Below are 24,742 nucleotides of genomic sequence, written 5' to 3'. Positions count from 1 at the left end.
GACAATAAAGAGAAGTGATATTTTATTTTATACGGTTAATTAGAGTGAAAACAAACTAACTAAAGTGTACAGTTAAATGTGTTAATTATTAATATAAATAAATATATATATATATATATATATATATTTTGAAGACCAGTAATTAGTTATAAATAGATATAAATTGACGCACACTGTTTAGTATTTGAATAAACTGTTATTATTCGATAACATCAATTGGCAAAAAGTGTTATATATTCGTGTACATTATTAAATTTATGTAATTTGTGATGACATATAAAATGACAGTTTTACTATTAATTAGCATAGTAATTACTAGATACATGTCGGAAATATACGACAAGAGTGAGAAATAGGAATATTAAAGTCGTAAAACGTGAAAACGAGTGATATTGTGGTGGCCTTTAAAAAGGCCGTTTGTGGGAGCCGGGCGGGCGGCTTTGTGTCGCGCGCTGGCGGGCGACTTAGGCCTTCTTCTCGGTCTTCTTGGGCAGGAGCACGGCCTGGATGTTTGGCAGTACACCTCCCTGGGCGATGGTGACACCGGACAGGAGCTTGTTCAGCTCCTCGTCATTCCTGATGGCCAGCTGAAGGTGACGGGGAATGATCCTGGTCTTCTTGTTGTCACGGGCCGCGTTACCGGCCAACTCGAGAACCTCGGCGGCGAGATACTCCATGACGGCGGCCAGGTAGACCGGAGCTCCGGCACCCACTCGCTCGGCGTAGTTGCCCTTGCGGAGCAGACGGTGGATCCTGCCGACCGGGAACTGAAGACCGGCCCTGGACGAGCGGGACTTTGCCTTTCCCTTCACTTTACCGCCTTTGCCTCGTCCTGACATGTTGCGCTGTACTCGGTTGCGGGGATACAGATAGAAGCCGTGTACAAGTACAAGTACAAGTCGCTGTGACTGTGGGGGCTGGATCCCCCACTTCTCTCAAGGCCTCTGCCGTTTTGGCTTTTGCCTTGTGTCAACAAGGGTCAAAGCCCTAGTAGCTTTCGCTACCTGTCAGTGTTGTAGTGTAATGTGTAGTGTAGTGTTGTTGTCTAGTCGTCCATTGGAAGACGGAGTTGGGGGACCTCCTGGTCACGTAGATGACGGATGTGTTCCCACGGCGAGGATTCTGCTGCTTCTTGAAGTGTCGAAGTAAGTCCTTCCACGAAGCTTCTGATCGTAGGGACGTTGGCCGATGCTCTGATCACGGTGTTTCTTACAAACCAGGGCGACCCAGTGGCCCGCCGGAGGCACCTACTCTGGACTGCGAGTAGTTTTCTCCGGGCGGACTTGCAGGTGAGGTGATACCATGCTGGAGCCGCGTAGGTTATCACCGGTCTGGTCAGAGCCGTGTAGAGCAGGACCTTTGTCCTGGCTGGCAGCTTCGTGGAGCGGAGCAGTGGGCCGATGCTAGCAAAGCCCTTCCTTGCCAGTCCACAGATCCTCGTGACGTGGGGAGTGAAGGTCAGTCTGCTGTCCAGGAGTACCCCCAGGTACTTGACCGTCGTCTTCCAAGGAATGTTGTCCCCGTTGAGAGTCAGTTGTCGGCCGTCCGCTTGCCTCCTTGACCTTGTAAAGTTGATCGCTTCACACTTGTCTACGTTGACCTTGATCCGCCATTTTTCACACCAGGGCTCCAGTAGATCCAGCTGCCGCTGCATGTAGACTCTGGCCATCCTCAGGTTTGCAGATGTGGCCGTGAAGAGTGCATCATCGGCGTACAGCGACAGCTGCACTCTTGGAGCTACGGGGATGTCGTTTGTGTACCACAGGTACAGGATCGGGCCGAGCACTGACCCCTGTGGTACACCGGAGGAGACTGGTCGAGTCGTGGAGGTGGATCGGGCAACGCAGACGGAGAAGGTCCGGTGGTGAAGGTAGTTGCGGATTAGCCGGAACATCCTGCCAGGCAGCGGGGACTCTGTGAGTTTGTACAGTAGGCCGTCGTGCCACACCTTGTCGAAGGCCTTGCTCACGTCTATCAGGACCGAAGTTGAATGGTGTTTCCTCTCCACCGCTCCTGAGATGTAGTTTAGAACTCTGCGGAGTTGGAGGGTGGTCGAGTGTCCACTTCGGAAACCGAACTGTTCAGTCCTAATAGACGTGAAAAACTCCTCAGGGAACCTAGCCAGCATGATCCTCTCGAAGATCTTGGAGAGTACAGGCAGCAGGGAGATGGGCCTGTGGTTCTCCGGGAAAAGGGGGTCCTTGCCGGGCTTGGGAATCATGACTACCTTGGCATCCTTCCAGGTGGTCGGGAAGTGGGCCAGGCGTATGCAGGAATTCATGATGCATGTGATGGTGACGATCACCCAAGCCGGCAAGTTCTTCAAAGCTGGCGTTCCCAGGGAGTCTGGGCCAGGAGCCTTCTTTGGGCGGAGGCGACGGATGTTGTCGTGTACTTCTTGTGTAGTCACCAAGGGCAGCGGGTCATCCTCTTCAGGTTCGTAGTCCTCCAGGAAGTCTTCGATTCTTTCGCAGGCGACCTCGTCGTAGATGTCAGCGTGTGGGGAGAATTGGTCCTCCATGGTGTCGGCGAAGGCCTCAGCTCTGTCTCTGGGGGAGTAAACGATACCACGTTGGCCGTGGAGAGGGCGGTTTACCTTCTTGTCCCCTCGGAGGGCTTTGGAGACCTTCCAGATGCCGCCGACACCATCGTCAGCTTGGTGTTCCACGAAGTTGTCCCACGCAGCTGCTCTGTGTTCCGCCAAGAGACGTGAGCATCTCCTGGCTTGGCGGTTGAAGACTTGCTTAGCGTGGGGACACCGTGTCAGCTGGTACTCCCTTCGCAGTCTACGACGTAGGCGTATCTCCTCTCTCAGGTTCTCGGGAAGAGGTGGAGTGAGATTCTTCTGTGAGAGAGGGGACGAGGAAATTTCTACAGCCTCCTGGAGGGTGTTGGTCAGGTCCAGAACCTGTTGGTCTAGCTGGTCTGGCGATTCGGCCGGGGTTGGTGGGGGCCGAGGTCTGTCGGCGAGGTGGTTTGCATATTTGTGCCAGTTGACCTTGGTGGGGCGCATCGGAGGGTAGGCTGGCGCTCCGTCGTCCGGTAGGTCAAAGACAACTGGCACGTGGTCTGACGAGAGGTCAGACACAGCAAACACCTCGATATTTCCATCCAGTGACCCAGCTAGACCAATGTCAAGGATGTCCGGCGGGTGTCCTTGGTGGTGGTAGTGTGTAGGCTCCTCAGGGGCCAGTACATGGACGTGGTGGCGGGTTTCCAGGAGACGCTTGAGGTCCCTGCCGGTGGAGTTTGACTTCCGGCATCCCCAGTCCAGGTGTTTCGCATTGAGGTCCCCGGCGATGAGTGCAGGAAAGCCGGGTCGCAGCAGGCAGTCGAGGCAGTGCGGTTGGAGCAACCTATTTGGCGGGTTGTAGACGGAAGCTATCTCTAGCTCCGTCCCATTGTAGCTGACGGCAACCCGGGTGATTTCAGTCCCCGGGGTAATAACTGCAGCCAGTAGGCGATGAGTCACCCTCCGGTGGACTAAGACCGCCGTGCCTCCGCTGGGTCGGATGTCCTGCAGCTGTCTATCAGTGCGATACACCTGGAAATTTGGGATGGTGAAGGAGTCCGTCTGCCTGAAGTGGGTCTCCTGGAGGAGAGCGATGTCCACGTCCATGTCCTGGAGGAGCTGGCTAAATTCCAGCCTCTTGTCAGCAAGCCCGTTGGCATTCCAGCTGACAACTCTCAGCTTACCCATGCATGGTGGCGGACAACATATCCATGAGGCGAGACATCATCGCCACCATGCTGGTCAGCTGGGAGAGGAACTGCGATATTCCTGCCTTGAGTTCCTCAGGAATACGGGCAGCAGGCTGAGAGGTCGGCATGTTGCTTTGTGTGGGCGGCTGGGCCTGTGGTTCTGCACTAGCAGCCATCTTTGGCAGTTCCAAGCGAGGTCTCGGCGTAGGCCTGGGTAGGGCTGATCTCCTCTCAGGTCTCACAGGGGCTGGTACAGCTTCAATCCTCGGGCTCTCTTCTCGCGGCTCAGAGATGGAGGTTTTCGCGGCAGGCCGGGCTCTCCGATTTTCCGGCTTCCGAGCAGGTCGGTGTCGGCGACGTCGAACCACCTCGAAGTCCTCGTCTTCTCGGCTGTCAGTGGAGGGCTCTGTGATGTCGTCAACAGGGGCAGCTGGGGCAGAGTCAGGAGCTTCCCGAGGCTTTGGAGGCTCGGCCCTGGAAGGTTCAGGCCTCCGAGTCCTCTTTGCAGCGGCAGCATACGAGAGCTGTTTCTCGTTTTTGTAGCTGGCACACCCGCGGTAGTTGGCAGAGTGTGCCTCGCCACAATTACAGCATCTTGCCGGGCTAGTTGACTCCTTTGGGCACAGGCTGGCAGGGTGGCCCTCGCCGCATCTGACGCAACGCGTGTCCCGGTGGCAGTGTCTGGAACCGTGTCCGTAGCCTTGGCATCGGTGGCACTGGATCGGTCCTCCCGGTCGGGTGTACTTCTTAATCTCCAGCTTGCAAAAAAGTACACTCTGGAGATTGTAGATATCAGTAGGCGGTCTCAGGCCATCGCCACTGCGCAGTGTGATCAGCCACAGGCTGGTCGGCTGGCCTCTCCTTGTCTTTAACAGTTTGGCCTCCACTATGCCATAGCCGATGTCTTGGAACTCGGCCACGACCTCCTCAGGAGTCAGAGTAGAGGGCAGTCCTCTGACCACCACCTTCAGGAGACGCTCGGTCGCCATAGCAAAGGTGTGGAAGTTTATCTTCTGCTCCTGCAGATATCTCTGCAAGGACCTGAAGTGGGCCACAGTAGTGGTTTTGAGCCGTAATGTCCTGGCCGTGCACACAGCTTCAAGATCTCCTCCTAGGAGCTGCTTCAGGGTCACTGCATGGCTACCCCATCCTTTCGGGATGTCCAAGATGATGGGGGGAATGCGGGGGCCTCGCTCAACCTCCATATCTTCACTGGCAGCGGTCTCCGTCCGTCGGCTCTTAGGCGGAAGAGTCGAGGCTGGGGCCGCTTGCCGCTTCCGCAGACCCGCGGCAGAACGGCCTGATGAGCCGGAATTGGCCCCAGGGGTAGCTGGCACCAAGGCCTGGGCCACTGGGGTTGAGATCCCCGGTGTTGTAGAGTGGCCTTTAGAAAGGCCTTTTTGGGCCTCAGACCGGCGCAGGTTCCCCTGGCACTTAGTCGCTGCACCCTGGCAGCTTTCCGGGGTAGTCCGGACTTCACCCGGGCCCTGACAAGTCCCGGGTGGAATAAGTTTGCTGGCCTGAGCAGCAGTGCGGTGCTGGGATCCCGCGGCCCGGTCGGCTGACCGGGGCGGGCTCACCTGGCACATCGCGTTACAGGTCTCCGGTAATAACCGGACTTCACCCGGGCCCTGTTCTCCCGTCCCGGGTGGAATGGTGTTGCTGGGACGTCCAGCGGTTGGTTGGCCTTGTAAAAGGCCTTTTGGGCAGACAGCGCCGGGGCCCGCTTGGCAAGCCGCGCGGGACCCCAGTAGTGTCGCCAGCGGCTCCGGTAAACCGGCTCCGCCAACTGGGACCGCCGAGGCAGATCCCTCTTCCATCCATCTTCAGCCGTGGTCGATGTCGCTCTAGTAGAGATGTTCACTCGTCCACGTCTCGGAGCAGAATGGAAGCCTTGGCCTGAAATTCGGGGTTACCTCGAATCCGGGCGTCGCGCGAGCGCGGCCAATCGCGTTCGAGCTGCCACCCTATTGGTCGCGCTCGCGCGACGCCAGATATCCAGCTTAGAGCCTTTTTTAGAATTTTGGCCTATACTCCCGGTACAAACCAGCGACTCAGGATGCCACCGAAAGCGAGCGGAAAAGCCGTCAAGAAGGCCGGCAAGGCCCAGAAGAACATCACCAAGGGCGACAAGAAGAAGAAGCGCAGGAGGAAGGAGAGTTATGCCATCTACATCTACAAGGTGCTGAAACAGGTCCACCCCGACACCGGCGTCTCCAGCAAGGCCATGTCCATCATGAACAGCTTCGTGAACGACATATTCGAGCGCATAGCCGCCGAAGCTTCCCGCCTGGCCCACTACAACAAGCGGTCGACCATCACGTCGCGGGAGATCCAGACCGCCGTCAGGCTCCTGTTGCCCGGCGAGTTGGCCAAGCACGCCGTGAGCGAGGGTACCAAGGCCGTGACCAAGTACACCAGCTCCAAGTAAGCCGGCCGGCAGGCCAGCGCCCCGCAACGAGCGAGCCCGCTCCGCACAAACGGCCTTTCTAAAGGCCACCAATAACTCTTTCGTTTTCGCTTATTTTACCGCTTATAGTTGTAAAACCGATGTAAAACTGGTTGTTTCAAGTCGCTCTCGACTATATTTTCTATCGAAAATACCAAATTTATGACTTTGTGCTTGTCATAAATATTTTATTCCAGGAATTTTACAATTCCTTTTTTCTTTTTTTTTTTTAAACATAGTCCGATTTCACTGTAAAATTGTATAATTTTCTGTTTATTTTTTTTTTTTTTATTTATTTTTTTTTTTTTCAAACAAACATTGAGTTTACAATAAAAAATACGTCAATTGCAATTCGATCGAAAACCATAGTTTCGGTCATGTTTTATACACATGACTTCTCATTCGATCGAAAACCATAGTTTCTGTCATGTTTTATACACATGACTTCTAATATTAACCAAGAACCGTTGAACTCTGATTAAACATAACTTGTAATTTTCGCTTATTTTACCGCTTTTTCTTGTGTAAACATTGGAATTCTGTTATTATGTTGGCTAAAACAAGCAACTCTCGACTTGTTTTATATTGAAATTACCTATTTAAGTTATGTTTAAATACAATCTTTAAACAAACATTAAATTTACAAATACGGTAATCGCCCAATTGATCTGATCGTTCGTTATTCATAGTATTCGTAATGTTTTATATACAATTCAATATAAGAGCCGAAAGTTACACTTGAAAATTTATATTTTATCGAAATACCACTAGTTTTAAGTACAGGTCGATTTAGATTACAACAAGATACACGTTAAATACCGTTTTTTAGTTTTAAAACGGTATTTAACAGGTGAAATCGTGTGATAAAGTCATCTAGTGTACAGTGCGCATGTGCGTGGAGATAGAATATATAGAGTGAACTGTTAACACGCTTATATAGGTAGGAGGTGGCTTGACTTGATTGGTCGGTCACTATTCGACCAATCAGAGTGTACGTATCCGTTAACATTGATAATTCTCCCGGTTTCTAGTTACTACGGTGAAATTGAGTTGTCACCGACGGTTTACTTACAATTGTCGATACCTGGACAGGTTGTAAATTTGAAAATAATAAGTAATAACGTAGAAAATACATATAAAACAGAAATTTATGTGAGGTTAGTGGATATACTGCAGATCCGAGTCCTGTAGCTGTAGCGCCAGAGAGTTGTCTGTTAACAAGTGTAAATCTGCTCGGTCTAGCGAACCTGATTGCGATTGCTTGATTCATACCACTGTAATGTGATCCAAGTCAGTGTATTTTAAGTTTAAAATGGGTATTTTCCAGTATGTCCCCGCATTCTCTATATTAATTTATACAAGTTAGATTACGTTTATTAGATTAAGTTTACGAGTTTATTAATTTCCGTACGAAAAAAACACAAATTAGTAATGAAACATGTTTAAAACAATATAGCCTACTATTCTGAATTTAACAAAATTTTCAGAATGGGTCAGATCACGCGATGCTTGCCCGCTGCGCAGCGCTTCGCGCTGCTTGCTCTTTTAGAAAAAAAATTTACTCGAGCTTGCAAACTCCAAGCCCAGATCAAGCGGCGCGCGTTTATCACTGATATTTAATCCACGTTTTTATCCGTTTACAACTAATTACGTTAAATTTAATTAGCGTGGATAACAGCAAATTTACATATTTACTTCGTTACAATCACCGAATATTCGCTGATTCTTCTATTTTTCAAATTTACTAAACGACCTTTAAAATTATTGAACTATACACGTATAAAGTATATTTATAACTGAATAAGTGATTTTTATTTGTTGCAAATCACTATGACTACAAACTAAATGTAAACTGTTAACATATTCCAGTGAATATCGCAATATGTGGGGTTGACAGTGCTTGCAATTAACAAAATTTATCTATCAACTTACTATTCTATGCGACATTTGGAATTTATATCACACTTTGAATATAAAATAATAATTATTGTAAACTGAATCATTGTTGTGTTTTGCTATAATATATAAACAATACTACACTGTTAACTGAACTGTTAACATAGTTCCAGTGAAAATCGCGCGGTCGGAGGTTGACAGAAGTTCGTAATACAGGAAAAGAATAGAAAATCAATCTGCTCTTTATAATAATACCGAAAGAACAATAGCAAACAGTTGTAATTTGTAAACACAGTGAATTCGCTGTAGTAAGTAGGATTAATATATAAATATAAATGATATTTGCAAATAAAATTGATGATAATGTAAACGATTACTGTAACAAAATAAGAAAAAGTCTGTAATAAATCAATGTACAAGTGATTGGTTTTCTAGCCACAGAAATATGCTGTAAAACGACTAAATTAGAGAGAAAAGGTTTAGATTTCGTGTTTAAAACTAATTTAAAACGACAAAGACGGTGAATTTAAGTTAAGATTGTATGATAGACAATAAAGAGAAGTGATATTTTATACGGTTAATTAGAGTGAAAACAACTAACTAAAGTGTACAGTAAAATGTGTTAATTATTAATATAAATAAATATATATATATATATATATATATATATATTTTGAAGACCAGTAATTAGTTATAAATAGATATAAATTGACGCACACTGTTTAGTATTTGAATAAACTGTTATTATTCGATAACATCAATTGGCAAAAAAGTGTTATATATTCGTGTACATTATTAAATTTTTATGTAATTTGTGATGGTAATAATGACAGTTTTACTAATAATTAGCATAGTAATTACTAGATACATGTCGGAAATATACGACAAGAGTGAGAAATAGGATTATTAAAGTCGTAAACTGTGAAAACGAGTGATATTGTGGTGGCCTTTAAAAAGGCCGTTTGTGGGAGCCGGGCGGGCGGCTTTGTGTCGCGCGTTGGCGGGCGACTTAGGCCTTCTTCTCGGTCTTCTTGGGCAGGAGCACGGCCTGGATGTTGGGCAGTACACCTCCCTGGGCGATGGTGACACCGGACAGGAGCTTGTTCAGCTCCTCGTCATTCCTGATGGCCAGCTGAAGGTGACGGGGAATGATCCTGGTCTTCTTGTTGTCACGGGCCGCGTTACCGGCCAACTCGAGAACCTCGGCGGCGAGATACTCCATGACGGCGGCCAGGTAGACCGGAGCTCCGGCACCCACTCGCTCGGCGTAGTTGCCCTTGCGGAGCAGACGGTGGATCCTGCCGACCGGGAACTGAAGACCGGCCCTGGACGAGCGGGACTTTGCCTTTCCCTTCACTTTACCGCCTTTGCCTCGTCCTGACATGTTGCGCTGTACTCGGTTGCGGGGATACAGATGGAAGCCGTGGCCTGAAATTCGGGGTTACCTCGAATCCGGGCGTCGCGCGAGCGCGGCCAATCGCGTTCGAGCTGCCACCCTATTGGTCGCGCTCGCGCGACGCCAGATATCCAGCTTAGAGCCTTTTTTAGAATTTTGGCCTATCATCATTCTGCTCCGAGACGTGGACGAGTCAACAACTCTACTAGAGCGACCACGGATGAAGATGGATGAAGAGGGATCTGCCTCGGCGGTCTCAGATGGCGGAGCCGGTTTACCGGAGCCGCTGGCGACACTACTGGGGTCCCGCGCGGCTTGCCAAGCGGGCCCCGGCGCTGTCTGCCCAAAAGGCCTTTTACAAGGCCAACACACCGCTGGACGTCCCAGCAACACCAATCCACCCGGGACGGGAGATCAGGGCCCGGGTGAAGTCCGGTATTTACCGGAGTCCTGTCTTGCGATGTGCCAGGTGAGCCCGCCCCGGTCAGCCGACCGGGCCGCGGGATCCCAGCACCGCACTGCTGCTCAGGCCAGCACACATATTCCACCCGGGACTTGTCAGGGCCCGGGTGAAGTCCGGACTACCCCGGAAAGCTGCCAGGGTGCAGCGACTAAGGGCCAGGGGAACCTGCGCCGGTCTGAGGCCCAAAAAGGCCTTTCTAAAGGCCACCCTACAACTTCGGGGATTTCCACCCCGGTGGCCCAGGCCATTGAGCCAGCTACCCCTGGGGCCAACTCCGGCTCATCAGGCCGTCCCGCCACGGGTCTGCGGAAGCGGCAAGCGGCTCCAGCTCCCACTCTCCCGCCGAAGAGCCGACGGACGGACACAGCTGCCAGCGAAGACATGGAGGTTGAGCGAGGCCCCCGGATTCCTCCCATCATCCTGGACGTCCCCAAAGGATGGGCCAGCCATGCTGTTACCATCAAACAGCTGGTTGGGGGCGACCTGGAGGCTGTCTGCACCGCTCGGACGCTACGGCTGAAGACGAGCACCGTGGCCCACTTTCGGCAACTGCAGAGATATTTACAGGAACAGGGGCTGAAGTTCCACACTTTTGCCATGACCACCGAACGCCTGCTTAAGGTTGTGGTCAAAGGCCTCCCAACCACCCTATCGCCGGAAGAGGTCTTCGAAGCCTTCCAAGGAGAAGGCTATGGCATTATGGAGGCGAAGATCCTAAAGTCAAGGCGTGGTCAACCGACCAGCCTGTGGCTCATCACCCTCCGTGGAGGCGATGGGCTCCGGCCTCCAACTGATGTTTACAATGTGAGGGCTCTGTTTTTCTGTAGACTGGAGGTCCGGAAATACTCCAGGCCTAGTGGACCAGTGCAGTGCCACCGCTGCCAAGGATTTGGACACGGCTCGAGTCACTGCCATCGGGAACTTCGGTGTGTCCGCTGTGGTGATGGCCACCCTTCAAGCCTCTGCCCGAAAGAATCCACGACCCCGGCGAGATGCTGCAACTGTGGAGAGGCTCATGCGGCAAACTACAGGGGTTGCTCAAGCTTTAAGAGTGAGAGACAGCTCTCCTATGCTGCCGCTGCAAAGAGGACTCGGAGGCCTGAACCTTCCAGGGCCGAGCCTCCAAAGCACCGGGAAGCTCCTGACACTGCCCCTGCTGCCCCTGCTGACGACATCGCAGAGCCCTCCACTGACAGCCGAGAAGACGAGGACTTCGAGGTGGTTCGACGTCGCCGACACCGACCTGCTCGGAAGCCGGAAAATCGGAGAGCTCGTCCTGCCGCGAAAACCTCCATCTCCGAGCCGCGAGACCTTACACGATCAGAGAGCCCGAGGAAAGAAGCCGTACCAGCCCCTGTGAGACCTGAGAGGAGACCAGCCCTACCCAGGCCCACTCCGAAACCTCGCTTGGAACTGCCAAAGATGGCTGCTAGCGCAGAACCTCAGCCCCAGCCGCCCACACAAAACAACATGCCGACCTCTCAGCCTGCTGCCCGTATTCCCGAGGAACTCAAGGCAGGGATATCACAGTTTCTCTCCCAGCTGACCAGCATGGTGGCGATGATGTCACGCCTCATGGACATGTTGTCCGCCACCATGCATGGGTAAGCTGAGAGTTGTTAGCTGGAACGCCGACGGGCTGGCAGATAAGCGGCTGGAACTCAGCCAACTACTGACGGAAATGGATGTGGACGTCGCTCTTCTCCAGGAGACCCACTTCAGGACGACAGACCGCTTCAGCATCCCCAACTACCAGGTGTACCGCACCGACAGGCAGCTCCAGAACATCCGACCCAGCGGAGGCTCGGCGATCCTAGTACATCGACGAGTGACTCACCGACTCCTGGCAGCAGTCCCTGCCCCAGGAATCGAGATCACTCGGGTTGCCGTCCAGTACAGTGGAACTGAACTGGAGATCGCCTCCGTGTATAATCCGCCTCAGCGGATCATCCAGCCACGCTGCCTCGATGCCCTGCTGCGACCTGGCTCCCCTGCACTTGTTGCCGGGGACCTGAACGCCAAACACCTGGACTGGGGATGCCGGAACACCAATCCCACCGGCAGAGATCTCCACCGTCTCCTGGAAAACCGACTCCACATCCGACTACTGACACCCGAGGAGCCCACCCACTACAACTACAATGGGCGACACCTCCCGGACATACTGGATATCGGTCTAGCTGGCTCGCTGGACGGACACATCGAGGTGTTTGCAGTGTCTGATCTCTCATCAGACCACGTGCCAGTTGTTTTTGACTTCCCGGACGACGGAGCTCCATCCTATCCTCCTACTCGTCCCAACAAGATCAACTGGCACCACTATGCAAACCACCTCGCCGACCGACATCGGCCACCACCAACTCCTGCCGAGTCACCGGACCAGCTAGACCGACAGGTACTCGACTTGACCACCACCCTCCAGGAAGCTATGACGGCCTCGTCATCCCCTCTCTCTCCCGGACCGACTTCACTCCACCTCTGCCTGAGGAGCTGAGAGAGGAGATACGTCTTCGACGCAGACTGCGAAGGGAGTATCAGCAGTCCCGTTGTCCCCACGCCAAGCAGACCTTCAACCGCCAGGCCAGGAAGTGCTCTCGTCTCCTGGCGGAACACAGAGCGGCTGCGTGGGATGACTTCGTGGAACATCAAGCTGACGGTGGTGTCGGCGGCATCTGGAAAATCTCCAGGGCCCTCCGAGGGGAGAAGAAGACCAACCGGCCACTCCATGGCCAGCGTGGCATTGTCTACTCCCCTGGAGATCGAGCGGAGGCCTTCGCCGACACCATGGAAGACCAATTCTCCCCACACGCGGATGTCTACGACGAGGACACCTGTGAGACCATCGAAGACTTCTTGGAGGGATACCAACCCGACGAAGACGACCCACTGCCCACTGTGACTACACTTGAAGTGCAGGACCACATTCGCCGCCTTCGCCCGAAGAAGGCCCCTGGCCCGGACTCCTTGGGAACTCCAGCGTTGAAGAACCTGCCGGCTTGGGTGATCGTCACGATCACCTGCATCTTCAACTCATGCCTTCGCCTGGCTCACTTCCCGACCATCTGGAAGGATGCCAAGGTGATCGTGATACCCAAGCCCGGCAAGGACCCTCTCTTCCCGGAGAACCACAGGCCGATCTCCCTCCTGCCTGTGCTCTCCAAAATCCTGGAGAAGATCGTCCTAGCGAGATTTCCTGAGGAGTTCTTCGCGTCTATCAGGACAGAACAATTCGGCTTCCGCACCGGCCATTCCACCACCCTTCAGCTCCGCAGAGTCCTGAACAACATCACTGGAGCTGTAGGGAGGAAGCACCACTCCACTTCGGTCCTGATAGACGTGAGCAAAGCCTTCGACAAGGTGTGGCACGAGGGACTGCTCTTCAAGTTGACATCGTCACCGTTGCCTGGCAGGATCTTCAGGCTGCTCCGCAGCTATCTCCACCTCCGGACCTTCTCCGTCAGCGTTGCCCGATCCAACTCCACGACCCGCCCAGTGACATCTGGTGTGCCACAGGGATCGGTCCTCGGCCCGATTCTGTACCTGTGGTACACTAACGACTTTCCGGTCGCTCCGAGAGTGCAGCTGTCCCTGTACGCGGACGATGCGCTCCTCACGGCCACGTCTGCCAACCTGAGGATGGCTGGATTCTACATCCAGCGGCAGCTGCACCTACTGGAGCCCTGGTTGACCAAGTGGAGGATTAAGGTCAACGTTGACAAATGTGAAGCCATAAACTTCACGAGGACAAGGAGACAAGCGGACGGCCGTCACCTGACACTCAACGGTGGCGACATACCATGGAAGACGACAGTGAAGTACCTGGGGGTACTCCTGGACTCCAAGCTGACCTTCACTCCCCACGTAAAGAGGATCTGCGGTCAAGCAAGGAAGGGCATCGGCAGCATCGGCCCACTGCTCAACTCCACGAAGCTACCGACCAGGACGAAAGTCCTACTCTACACGGCTCTGATACGACCAGTGCTCACTTATGCGGCCCCAGCATGGTACAACCTCACCTGCAAGACCGCTCGGAGGCAGCTGCTCGCTGTCCAGAGCGTTTGTCTCCGGCGGGCCACTGGGTCGCCCTGGTTCGTGAGGAACACCGTGGTCAGGGCTTCGTCCAACGTTCCCACCATCAGGAGCTTCGTGGAAGGCCTGACATCGAGCCTCGAAGAAGCAGCAGATTCCTCTCCGTGGGATCACATCCGTGAGCTTCGAGCCCAGGAGGTCCCCCAACTGCGTCTTCCAATGGACGACTGACGACATAGAACGACTACGACTACAACACGACATTCACCCCACTGACAGGTAGCGAAGGCTACTAGGGCTTCGACCCTTGCGACACAAGGTAAAAGCCTAACCGGCAGAGGCCTTGAGAGAAGTGGGGGATCCACCCCCCCACAGTCACAGCGACCTGACCTGACCTTTTGGCCTATACTCCGGCGTACAAACCAGCGACTCAGGATGCCACCGAAAGCGAGCGGAAAAGCCGTCAAGAAGGCCGGCAAGGCCCAGAAGAACATCACCAAGGGCGACAAGAAGAAGAAGCGCAGGAGGAAGGAGAGTTATGCCATCTACATCTACAAGGTGCTGAAACAGGTCCACCCCGACACCGGCGTCTCCAGCAAGGCCATGTCCATCATGAACAGCTTCGTGAACGACATATTCGAGCGCATAGCCGCCGAAGCTTCCCGCCTGGCCCACTACAACAAGCGGTCGACCATCACGTCGCGGGAGATCCAGACCGCCGTCAGGCTCCTGTTGCCCGGCGAGTTGGCCAAGCACGCCGTGAGCGAGGGTACCAAGGCCGTGACCAAGTACACCAGCTCCAAGTAAGCCGGCCGGCAGGCCAGCGCCCCGCAACGAGCGAGCCCGCTCCGCACAAACGGCCTTTCTAAAGGCCACCAATAACTCTTTCGTTTTCGCTTATTTTACCGCTTATTGTTGTAAAACCGATGTAAACCTGGTTGTTTCAAGTCGCTCTCGACTATATTTTCTATCGAAAATACCAAATTTATGACTTTGTGCTCGTCATAAATATTTTATTCCAGGAATTTTTTTTTTATTTTTTCAATTCCTTTTTTCTTTTTTAAACATAGTCCGATTTCACTGTAAAATTGTATAATTTTCTGTTTATTTATTTATTTTTTTTTTTTTTTTTTTTTTTTCAAACATACACTGAGTTTACAATAAAAAAAAAAAAAAAAAAAAAAAAAAAAAAAAAATACGTCAATTGCAATTCGATCGAAAACCATAGTTTCTGTCATGTTTTATACACATGACTTCTAATATTAACCAAGAACCGTTGAACTCTGATTAAACATAACTTGTAATTTTCGCTTATTTTACCGCTTTTTCTTGTGTAAACATTGGAATTCTGTTATTATGTTGGCTAAAACAAGCAACTCTCGACTTGTTTTATATTGAAATTACCTATTTAAGTTATGTTTAAATACAATCTTTAAACAAACATTAAATTTACAAATACGGTAATCGCCCAATTGATCTGATCGTTCGTTATTCATAGTATTCGTAATGTTTTATATACACTTCAATATAAGAGCCGAAAGTTACACTTGAAAATTTATATTTTATCGAAATACCACTAGTTTTAAGTACAGGTCGATTTAGATTACAACAAGATACACGTTAAATACCGTTTTTTAGTTTTAAAACGGTATTTAACAGGTGAAATCGTGTGATAAAGTCATCTAGTGTACAGTGCGCATGTGCGTGGAGATAGAATATATAGAGTGAACTGTTAACACGCTTATATAGGTAGGAGGTGGCTTGACTTGATTGGTCGGTCACTATTCGACCAATCAGAGTGTACGTATCCGTTAACATTGATAATTCTCCCGGTTTCTAGTTACTACGGTGAAATTGAGTTGTCACCGACGGTTTACTTACAATTGTCGATACCTGGACAGGTTGTAAATTTGAAAATAATAAGGAATAACGTAGAAAATACATATAAAACAGAAATTTATGTGAGGTTAGTGGATATACTGCAGATCCGAGTCCTGTAGCTGTAGCGCCAGAGAGTTGTCTTGTAACAAGTGTAAATCTGCTCGGTCTAGCGAACCTGATTGCGATTGCTTGATTCATACCACTGTAATGTGATCCAAGTCAGTGTATTTTAAGTTTAAAATGGGTATTTTCCAGTATGTCCCCGCATTCTCTATTTTAATTTATACAAGTTAGATTACGTTTATTAGATTAAGTTTACGAGTTTATTAATTTCCGTACGAAAAAAAAAAACACAAATTAGTAATGAAACATGTTTAAAACAATATAGCCTACTATTCTGAATTTAACAAAATTTTCAGAATGGGTCAGATCACGCGATGCTTGCCCGCTGCGCAGCGCTTCGCGCTGCTTGCTCTTTTAGAAAAAAAATTTACTCGAGCTTGCAAACTCCAAGCCCAGATCAAGCGGCGCGCGTTTATCACTGATATTTAATCCACTTTTTTTTTTTTTTTTTTTTTTTTTATCCGTTTACAACTAATTACGTTAAATTTAATTAGCGTGGATAACAGCAAATTTACATATTTACTTCGTTACAATCACCGAATATTCGCTGATTCTTCTATTTTTCAAATTTACTAAACGACCTTTAAAATTACTGAACTATACACGTATAAAGTATATTTATAACTGAATAAGTGATTTTTATTTGTTTCAAATCACTATGACTACAAACTAAATGTAAACTGTTAACATATTCCAGTGAATATCGCAATATGTGGGGTTGACAGTGCTTGCAATTAACAAAATTTATCTATCAACTTACTATTCTATGCGACATTTGGAATTTATATCACACTTTGAATATAAAATAATAATTATTGTAAACTGAATCATTGTTGTGTTTTGCTATAATATATAAACAATACTACACTGTTAACATAGTTCCAGTGAAAATCGCGCGGTCGGAGGTTGACAGAAGTTCGTAATACAGGAAAAGAATAGAAAATCAATCTGCTCTTTATAATAATACCGAAAGAACAATAGCAAACAGTTGTAATTTGTAAACACAGTGAATTCGCTGTAGTAAGTAGGATTAATATATAAATATAAATGATATTTGCAAATAAAATTGATGATAATGTAAACGATTACTGTAACAAAATAAGAAAAAGTCTGTAATAAATCAATGTACAAGTGATTGGTTTTCTAGCCACAGAAATATGCTGTAAAACGACTAAATTAGAGAGAAAAGGTTTAGATTTCGTGTTTAAAACTAATTTAAAACGACAAAGACGGTGAATTTAAGTTAAGATTGTATGATAGACAATAAAGAGAAGTGATATTTTATACGGTTAATTAGAGTGAAAACAACTAACTAAAGTGTACAGTTAAATGTGTTAATTATTAATATAAATAAATATATATATATATATATATATATATATTTTGAAGACCAGTAATTAGTTATAAATAGATATAAATTGACGCACACTGTTTAGTATTTGAATAAACTGTTATTATTCGATAACATCAATTGGCAAAAAAGTGTTATATATTCGTGTACATTATTAAATTTTTATGTAATTTGTGATGGTAATAATGACAGTTTTACTAATAATTAGCATAGTAATTACTAGATACATGTCGGAAATATACGACAAGAGTGAGAAATAGGATTATTAAAGTCGTAAACTGTGAAAACGAGTGATATTGTGGTGGCCTTTAAAAAGGCCGTTTGTGGGAGCCGGGCGGGCGGCTTTGTGTCGCGCGTTGGCGGGCGACTTAGGCCTTCTTCTCGGTCTTCTTGGGCAGGAGCACGGCCTGGATGTTGGGCAGTACACCTCCCTGGGCGATGGTGACACCGGACAGGAGCTTGTTCAGCTCCTCGTCATTCCTGATGGCCAGCTGAAGGTGACGGGGAATGATCCTGGTCTTCTTGTTGTCACGGGCCGCGTTACCGGCCAACTCGAGAACCTCGGCGGCGAGATACTCCATGACGGCGGCCAGGTAGACCGGAGCTCCGGCACCCACTCGCTCGGCGTAGTTGCCCTTGCGGAGCAGACGGTGGATCCTGCCGACCGGGAACTGTAGACCGGCCCTGGACGAGCGGGACTTTGCCTTTCCCTTCACTTTACCGCCTTTGCCTCGTCCTGACATGTTGCGCTGTACTCGGTTGCGGGGATACAGATGGAAGCCTTGGTACAAGTACAAGTCGCTGTGACTGTGGGGGCTGGATCCCCCACTTCTCTCAAGGCCTCTGCCGGTTTGGCTTTTGCCTTGTGTCAACAAGGGTCAAAGCCCTAGTAGCTTTCGCTACCTGTCAGTGTTGTAGTGTAATGTGTAGTGTAGTGTTGTTGTCTAGTCGTCCATTGGAAGACGGAGTTGGGGGACCTCCTGGTCACGTAGATGACGGATGTGTTCCCACGGCGAGGATTCTGCTGCTTCTTGAAGAGTCGAAGTAAGTCCTTCCACGAAGCTTCTGATCGTAGGGACGTTGGCCGATGCTCTGATCACGGTGTTTCTTACAAACCAGGGCGACCCAGTGGCCCGCCGGAGGCACCTACTCTGGACTGCGAGTAGTTTTCTCCGGGCGGACTTGCAGGTGAGGTGATACCATGCTGGAGCCGCGTAGGTTATCACTGGTCTGGTCAGAGCCGTGTAGAGCAGGACCTTCGTCCTGGCTGGCAGCTTCGTGGAGCGGAGCAGTGGGCCGATGCTAGCAAAGCCCTTCCTTGCCAGTCCACAGATCCTCGTGACGTGGGGAGTGAAGGTCAGTTTGCTGTCCAGGAGTACCCCCAGGTACTTGACTGTCGTCTTCCAAGGAATGTTGTCCCCGTTGAGAGTCAGTTGTCGGCCGTCCGCTTGCCTCCTTGACCTTGTGAAGTTGATCGCTTCACACTTGTCTACGTTGACCTTGATCCGCCATTTTTCACACCAGGGCTCCAGTAGATCCAGCTGCCGCTGCATGTAGACTCTGGCCATCCTCAGGTTTGCAGATGTGGCCGTGAAGAGTGCATCATCGGCGTACAGCGACAGCTGCACTCTTGGAGCTACGGGGATGTCGTTTGTGTACCACAGGTACAGGATCGGGCCGAGCACTGACCCCTGTGGTACACCGGAGGAGACTGGTCGAGTCGTGGAGGTGGATCGGGCAACGCAGACGGAGAAGGTCCGGTGGTGAAGGTAGTTGCGGATTAGCCGGAACATCCTGCCAGGCAGCGGGGACTCTGTGAGTTTGTACAGTAGGCCGTCGTGCCACACCTTGTCGAAGGCCTTGCTCACGTCTATCAGGACCGAAGTTGAATGGTGTTTCCTCTCCACCGCTCCTGAGATGTAGTTTAGAACTCTGCGGAGTTGGAGGGTGGTCGAGTGTCCACTTCGGAAACCGAACTGTTCAGTCCTAATAGACGTGAAAAACTCCTCAGGGAACCTAGCCAGCATGATCCTCTCGAAGATCTTGGAGAGTACAGGCAGCAGGGAGATGGGCCTGTGGTTCTCCGGGAAAAGGGGGTCCTTGCCGGGCTTGGGAATCATGACTACCTTGGCATCCTTCCAGGTGGTCGGGAAGTGGGCCAGGCGTATGCAGGAATTCATGATGCATGTGATGGTGACGATCACCCAAGCCGGCAAGTTCTTCAAAGCTGGCGTTCCCAGGGAGTCTGGGCCAGGAGCCTTCTTTGGGCGGAGGCGACGGATGTTGTCGTGTACTTCTTGTGTAGTCACCAAGGGCAGCGGGTCATCCTCTTCAGGTTCGTAGTCCTCCAGGAAGTCTTCGATTCTTTCGCAGGCGACCTCGTCGTAGATGTCAGCGTGTGGGGAGAATTGGTCCTCCATGGTGTCGGCGAAGGCCTCAGCTCTGTCTCTGGGGGAGTAAACGATACCACGTTGGCCGTGGAGAGGGCGGTTTACCTTCTTGTCCCCTCGGAGGGCTTTGGAGACCTTCCAGATGCCGCCGACACCATCGTCAGCTTGGTGTTCCACGAAGTTGTCCCACGCAGCTGCTCTGTGTTCCGCCAAGAGACGTGAGCATCTCCTGGCTTGGCGGTTGAAGACTTGCTTAGCGTGGGGACACCGTGTCAGCTGGTACTCCCTTCGCAGTCTACGACGTAGGCGTATCTCCTCTCTCAGGTTCTCGGGAAGAGGTGGAGTGAGATTCTTCTGTGAGAGAGGGGACGAGGAAATTTCTACAGCCTCCTGGAGGGTGTTGGTCAGGTCCAGAACCTGTTGGTCTAGCTGGTCTGGCGATTCGGCCGGGGTTGGTGGGGGCCGAGGTCTGTCGGCGAGGTGGTTTGCATATTTGTGCCAGTTGACCTTGGTGGGGCGCATCGGAGGGTAGGCTGGCGCTCCGTCGTCCGGTAGGTCAAAGACAACTGGCACGTGGTCTGACGAGAGGTCAGACACAGCAAACACCTCGATATTTCCATCCAGTGACCCAGCTAGACCAATGTCAAGGATGTCCGGCGGGTGTCCTTGGTGGTGGTAGTGTGTAGGCTCCTCAGGGGCCAGTACATGGACGTGGTGGCGGGTTTCCAGGAGACGCTTGAGGTCCCTGCCGGTGGAGTTTGTCTTCCGGCATCCCCAGTCCAGGTGTTTCGCATTGAGGTCCCCGGCGATGAGTGCAGGAAAGCCGGGTCGCAGCAGGCAGTCGAGGCAGTGCGGTTGGAGCAACCTATTTGGCGGGTTGTAGACGGAAGCTATCTCTAGCTCCGTCCCATTGTAGCTGACGGCAACCCGGGTGATTTCAGTCCCCGGGGTAATAACTGCAGCCAGTAGGCGATGAGTCACCCTCCGGTGGACTAAGACCGCCGTGCCTCCGCTGGGTCGGATGTCCTGCAGCTGTCTATCAGTGCGATACACCTGGAAATTTGGGATGGTGAAGGAGTCCGTCTGCCTGAAGTGGGTCTCCTGGAGGAGAGCGATGTCCACGTCCATGTCCTGGAGGAGCTGGCTGAATTCCAGCCTCTTGTCAGCAAGCCCGTTGGCATTCCAGCTGACAACTCTCAGCTTACCCATGCATGGTGGCGGACAACATATCCATGAGGCGAGACATCATCGCCACCATGCTGGTCAGCTGGGAGAGGAACTGCGATATTCCTGCCTTGAGTTCCTCAGGAATACGGGCAGCAGGCTGAGAGGTCGGCATGTTGCTTTGTGTGGGCGGCTGGGCCTGTGGTTCTGCACTAGCAGCCATCTTTGGCAGTTCCAAGCGAGGTCTCGGCGTAGGCCTGGGTAGGGCTGATCTCCTCTCAGGTCTCACAGGGGCTGGTACAGCTTCAATCCTCGGGCTCTCTTCTCGCGGCTTAGAGATGGAGGTTTTCGCGGCAGGCCGAGCTCTCCGATTTTCCGGCTTCCGAGCAGGTCGGTGTCGGCGACGTCGAACCACCTCGAAGTCCTCGTCTTCTCGGCTGTCAGTGGAGGGCTCTGTGGTGTCGTCAACAGGGGCAGCTGGGGCAGGGTCAGGAGCTTCCCGAGGTTTTGGAGGCTCGGCCCTGGAAGGTTCTGGCCTCCGAGTCTTCTTTGCCACGGCAGCATAGGAGAGCTGTCTCTCACTCTTAAAGCTTGAGCAACCCCTGTAGTTTGCCGCATGAGCCTCTCCACAGTTGCAGCATCTCGCCGGGGTCGTGGATTCTTTCAGGCAGAGGCTTGAAGGGTGGCCATCACCACAGCGGACACACCGAAGTTCTCGATGGCAGTGACTCGAGCCGTGTCCAAATCCTTGGCAGCGGTGGCATTGGACGGGTCCACTAGGCCTCGTGTATTTCCGGACCTCCAGTCTACAGTAAAAGAGTGATCTGACACTGTATACGTCAGTTGGAGGCCGGAGTCCGTCTCCTCCGCGGAGTGTAATGAGCCACAGGCTGGTTGGTTTTCCTCGGCTTGTTTTCAGGAGTTTGGCCTCCACGATTCCGAGGTTTTCTCCATGCAAGGCTACCGTTACTTCCTCAGGCGACAGGGTGGATGGTAGCCCCTTGATGACCACCTTGAGGAGGCGCTCAGTGGTCATAGCAAAAGTATGAAATTTTAGGTTTTGCTCTTGCAGATACCTCTGGAGTTGTCGGAAGTGGGCCACGGTGCTAGTCTTCAGCCGCAGAGTCCGTGCGGTGCAGACTGCTTCCAGGTCGCCCCCAACCAGCTGTTTGATGGTAACAGCGTGGCTGGCCCATCCTTTGGGGACGTCCATGATGATGGGAGGAATGCGGGGGCCCCGCTCAACCTCCATGTCTTCTCCGGCAGCGGTGTCCGTCCGTCGATTCTTCGGCGGAAGAGACGGAGCTGGGGCCGCTTGCCGCTTCCGCAGACCCGCGGCAGGACGGCCTGATGAGCCGGAATTGGCCCCAGGGGTAGCTGACACCATGGTCTGGGCCACTGGGGTTGAGATCCCCGGTGTTGTAGAGTGGCCTTTAGAAAGGCCTTTTTGGGCCTCAGACCGGCGCAGGTTCCCCTGGCACTTAGTCGCTGCACCCTGGCAGCTTTCCGGGGTAGTCCGGACTTCACCCGGGCCCTGACAAGTCCCGGGTGGAATATGTGTGCTGGCCTGAGCAGCAGTGCGGTGCTGGGATCCCGCGGCCCGGTCGGCTGACCGGGGCGGGCTCACCTGGCACATCGCAAGACAGGACTCCGGTAAATACCGGACTTCACCCGGGCCCTGATCTCCCGTCCCGGGTGGATTGGTGTTGCTGGGACGTCCAGCGGTGTGGTTGGCCTTGTAAAAGGCCTTTTGGGCAGACAGCGCCGGGGCCCGCTTGGCAAGCCGCGCGGGACCCCAGTAGTGTCGCCAGCGGTTCCGGTAAACCGGCTCCGCCATCTGAGACCGCCGAGGCAGATCCCTCTTCCATCCATCTTCAGCCGTGGTCGATGTCGCTCTAGTAGAAGTGTTCACTCGTCCACGTCTCGGAGCAGAATGTGGAAGCCTTGGCCTGAAATTCGGGGTTACCTCGAATCCGGGCGTCGCGCGAGCGCGGCCAATCGCGTTCGAGCTGCCACCCTATTGGTCGCGCTCGCGCGACGCCAGATATCCAGCTTAGAGCCTTTTTTAGAATTTTGGCCTATACTCCCGGCGTACACCAGCGACTCAGGATGCCACCGAAAGCGAGCGGAAAAGCCGTCAAGAAGGCCGGCAAGGCCCAGAAGAACATCACCAAGGGCGACAAGAAGAAGAAGCGCAGGAGGAAGGAGAGTTATGCCATCTACATCTACAAGGTGCTGAAACAGGTCCACCCCGACACCGGCGTCTCCAGCAAGGCCATGTCCATCATGAACAGCTTCGTGAACGACATATTCGAGCGCATAGCCGCCGAAGCTTCCCGCCTGGCCCACTACAACAAGCGGTCGACCATCACGTCGCGGGAGATCCAGACCGCCGTCAGGCTCCTGTTGCCCGGCGAGTTGGCCAAGCACGCCGTGAGCGAGGGTACCAAGGCCGTGACCAAGTACACCAGCTCCAAGTAAGCCGGCCGGCAGGCCAGCGCCCCGCAACGAGCGAGCCCGCTCCGCACAAACGGCCTTTCTAAAGGCCACCAATAACTCTTTCGTTTTCGCTTATTTTACCGCTTATTGTTGTAAAACCGATGTAAACCTGGTTGTTTCAAGTCGCTCTCGACTATATTTTCTATCGAAAATACCAAATTTATGACTTTGTGCTCGTCATAAATATTTTATTCCAGGAATTTTTTTTTTTTTATTTTTTCAATTCCTTTTTTCTTTTTAAACATAGTCCGATTTCACTGTAAAATTGTATAATTTTCTGTTTATTTATTTATTTTTTTTTTTTTTTTTTTTTTTCTCAAACAAACACTGAGTTTACAATAAAAAAAAAAAAAAAAAAAAAAAAAAAAAAAATACGTCAATTGCAATTCGATCGAAAACCATAGTTTCTGTCATGTTTTATACACATGACTTCTAATATTAACCAAGAACCGTTGAACTCTGATTAAACATAACTTGTAATTTTCGCTTATTTTACCGCTTTTTCTTGTGTAAACATTGGAATTCTGTTATTATGTTGGCTAAAACAAGCAACTCTCGACTTGTTTTATATTGAAATTACCTATTTAAGTTATGTTTAAATACAATCTTTAAACTTTAAACATTAAATTTACAAATACGGTAATCGCCCAATTGATCTGATCGTTCGTTATTCATAGTATTCGTAATGTTTTATATACACTTCAATATAAGAGCCGAAAGTTACACTTGAAAATTTATATTTTATCGAAATACCACTAGTTTTAAGTACAGGTCGATTTAGATTACAACAAGATACACGTTAAATACCGTTTTTTAGTTTTAAAAACGGTATTTAAACAGGTGAAATCGTGTGATAAAGTCATCTAGTGTACAGTGCGCATGTGCGTGGAGATAGAATATATAGAGTGAACTGTTAACACGCTTATATAGGTAGGAGGTGGCTTGACTTGATTGGTCGGTCACTATTCGACCAATCAGAGTGTACGTATCCGTTAACATTGATAATTCTCCCGGTTTCTAGTTACTACGGTGAAATAGAGTTGTCACCGACGGTTTACTTACAATTGTCGATACCTGGACAGGTTGTAAATTTGAAAATAATAAGGAATAACGTAGAAAATACATATAAAACAGACAGGTGAGTGGATATACTGCAGATCCGAGTCCTGTAGCTGTAGCGCCAGAGAGTTGTCTGTTAACAAGTGTAAATCTGCTCGGTCTAGCGAACCTGATTGCGATTGCTTGATTCATACCACTGTAATGTGATCCAAGTCAGTGTATTTTAAGTTTAAAATGGGTATTTTCCAGTATGTCCCCGCATTCTCTATATTAATTTATACAAGTTAGATTACGTTTATTAGATTAAGTTTACGAGTTTATTAATTTCCGTACGAAAAAA

At 50.5% G+C, this 24,742-nt stretch overlaps 6 protein-coding genes across 6 annotated transcripts; 3 read left to right on the top strand and 3 right to left on the bottom strand.

Moving 5' to 3' along the window:
- Positions 1 to 464: 464 nt before the first annotated feature.
- LOC124374595 (histone H2A) lies at positions 465 to 839 on the bottom strand. The gene has a single exon (XM_046832784.1). The coding sequence runs from the start codon at positions 837 to 839 to the stop codon at positions 465 to 467; it is 375 nt and encodes a 124-aa protein (XP_046688740.1).
- Positions 840 to 5,721: 4,882 nt separating this feature from the next.
- On the top strand, positions 5,722 to 6,205 carry LOC124374600 (histone H2B). The gene has a single exon (XM_046832788.1). It carries the CDS (start codon positions 5,762 to 5,764, stop codon positions 6,131 to 6,133), a length of 372 nt encoding a protein of 123 aa, XP_046688744.1. The 5' UTR covers positions 5,722 to 5,761; the 3' UTR covers positions 6,134 to 6,205.
- Positions 6,206 to 8,987: 2,782 nt separating this feature from the next.
- Positions 8,988 to 9,451, bottom strand: LOC124374598 (histone H2A). Its single transcript, XM_046832787.1, has one exon. The coding sequence runs from the start codon at positions 9,429 to 9,431 to the stop codon at positions 9,057 to 9,059; it is 375 nt and encodes a 124-aa protein (XP_046688743.1). The 5' UTR covers positions 9,432 to 9,451; the 3' UTR covers positions 8,988 to 9,056.
- Positions 9,452 to 14,356: 4,905 nt separating this feature from the next.
- On the top strand, positions 14,357 to 14,814 carry LOC124374597 (histone H2B). Its single transcript, XM_046832786.1, has one exon. It carries the CDS (start codon positions 14,371 to 14,373, stop codon positions 14,740 to 14,742), a length of 372 nt encoding a protein of 123 aa, XP_046688742.1. The 5' UTR covers positions 14,357 to 14,370; the 3' UTR covers positions 14,743 to 14,814.
- Positions 14,815 to 17,589: 2,775 nt separating this feature from the next.
- On the bottom strand, positions 17,590 to 18,064 carry LOC124374596 (histone H2A). Its single transcript, XM_046832785.1, has one exon. It carries the CDS (start codon positions 18,031 to 18,033, stop codon positions 17,659 to 17,661), a length of 375 nt encoding a protein of 124 aa, XP_046688741.1. The 5' UTR covers positions 18,034 to 18,064; the 3' UTR covers positions 17,590 to 17,658.
- Positions 18,065 to 22,935: 4,871 nt separating this feature from the next.
- Positions 22,936 to 23,397, top strand: LOC124374594 (histone H2B). Its single transcript, XM_046832782.1, has one exon. The coding sequence runs from the start codon at positions 22,954 to 22,956 to the stop codon at positions 23,323 to 23,325; it is 372 nt and encodes a 123-aa protein (XP_046688738.1). The 5' UTR covers positions 22,936 to 22,953; the 3' UTR covers positions 23,326 to 23,397.
- The last annotated feature ends 1,345 nt before the right edge of the window (positions 23,398 to 24,742 follow it).

This window comes from Homalodisca vitripennis, unplaced genomic scaffold (assembly GCF_021130785.1).
Source record: "Homalodisca vitripennis isolate AUS2020 unplaced genomic scaffold, UT_GWSS_2.1 ScUCBcl_9155;HRSCAF=17552, whole genome shotgun sequence".
Classification (NCBI taxonomy): Eukaryota; Metazoa; Arthropoda; class Insecta; order Hemiptera; family Cicadellidae; genus Homalodisca; species Homalodisca vitripennis.
Note: the sequence above shows the minus strand (reverse complement) of the source record. Positions and strands in the feature narration are given on the sequence as shown.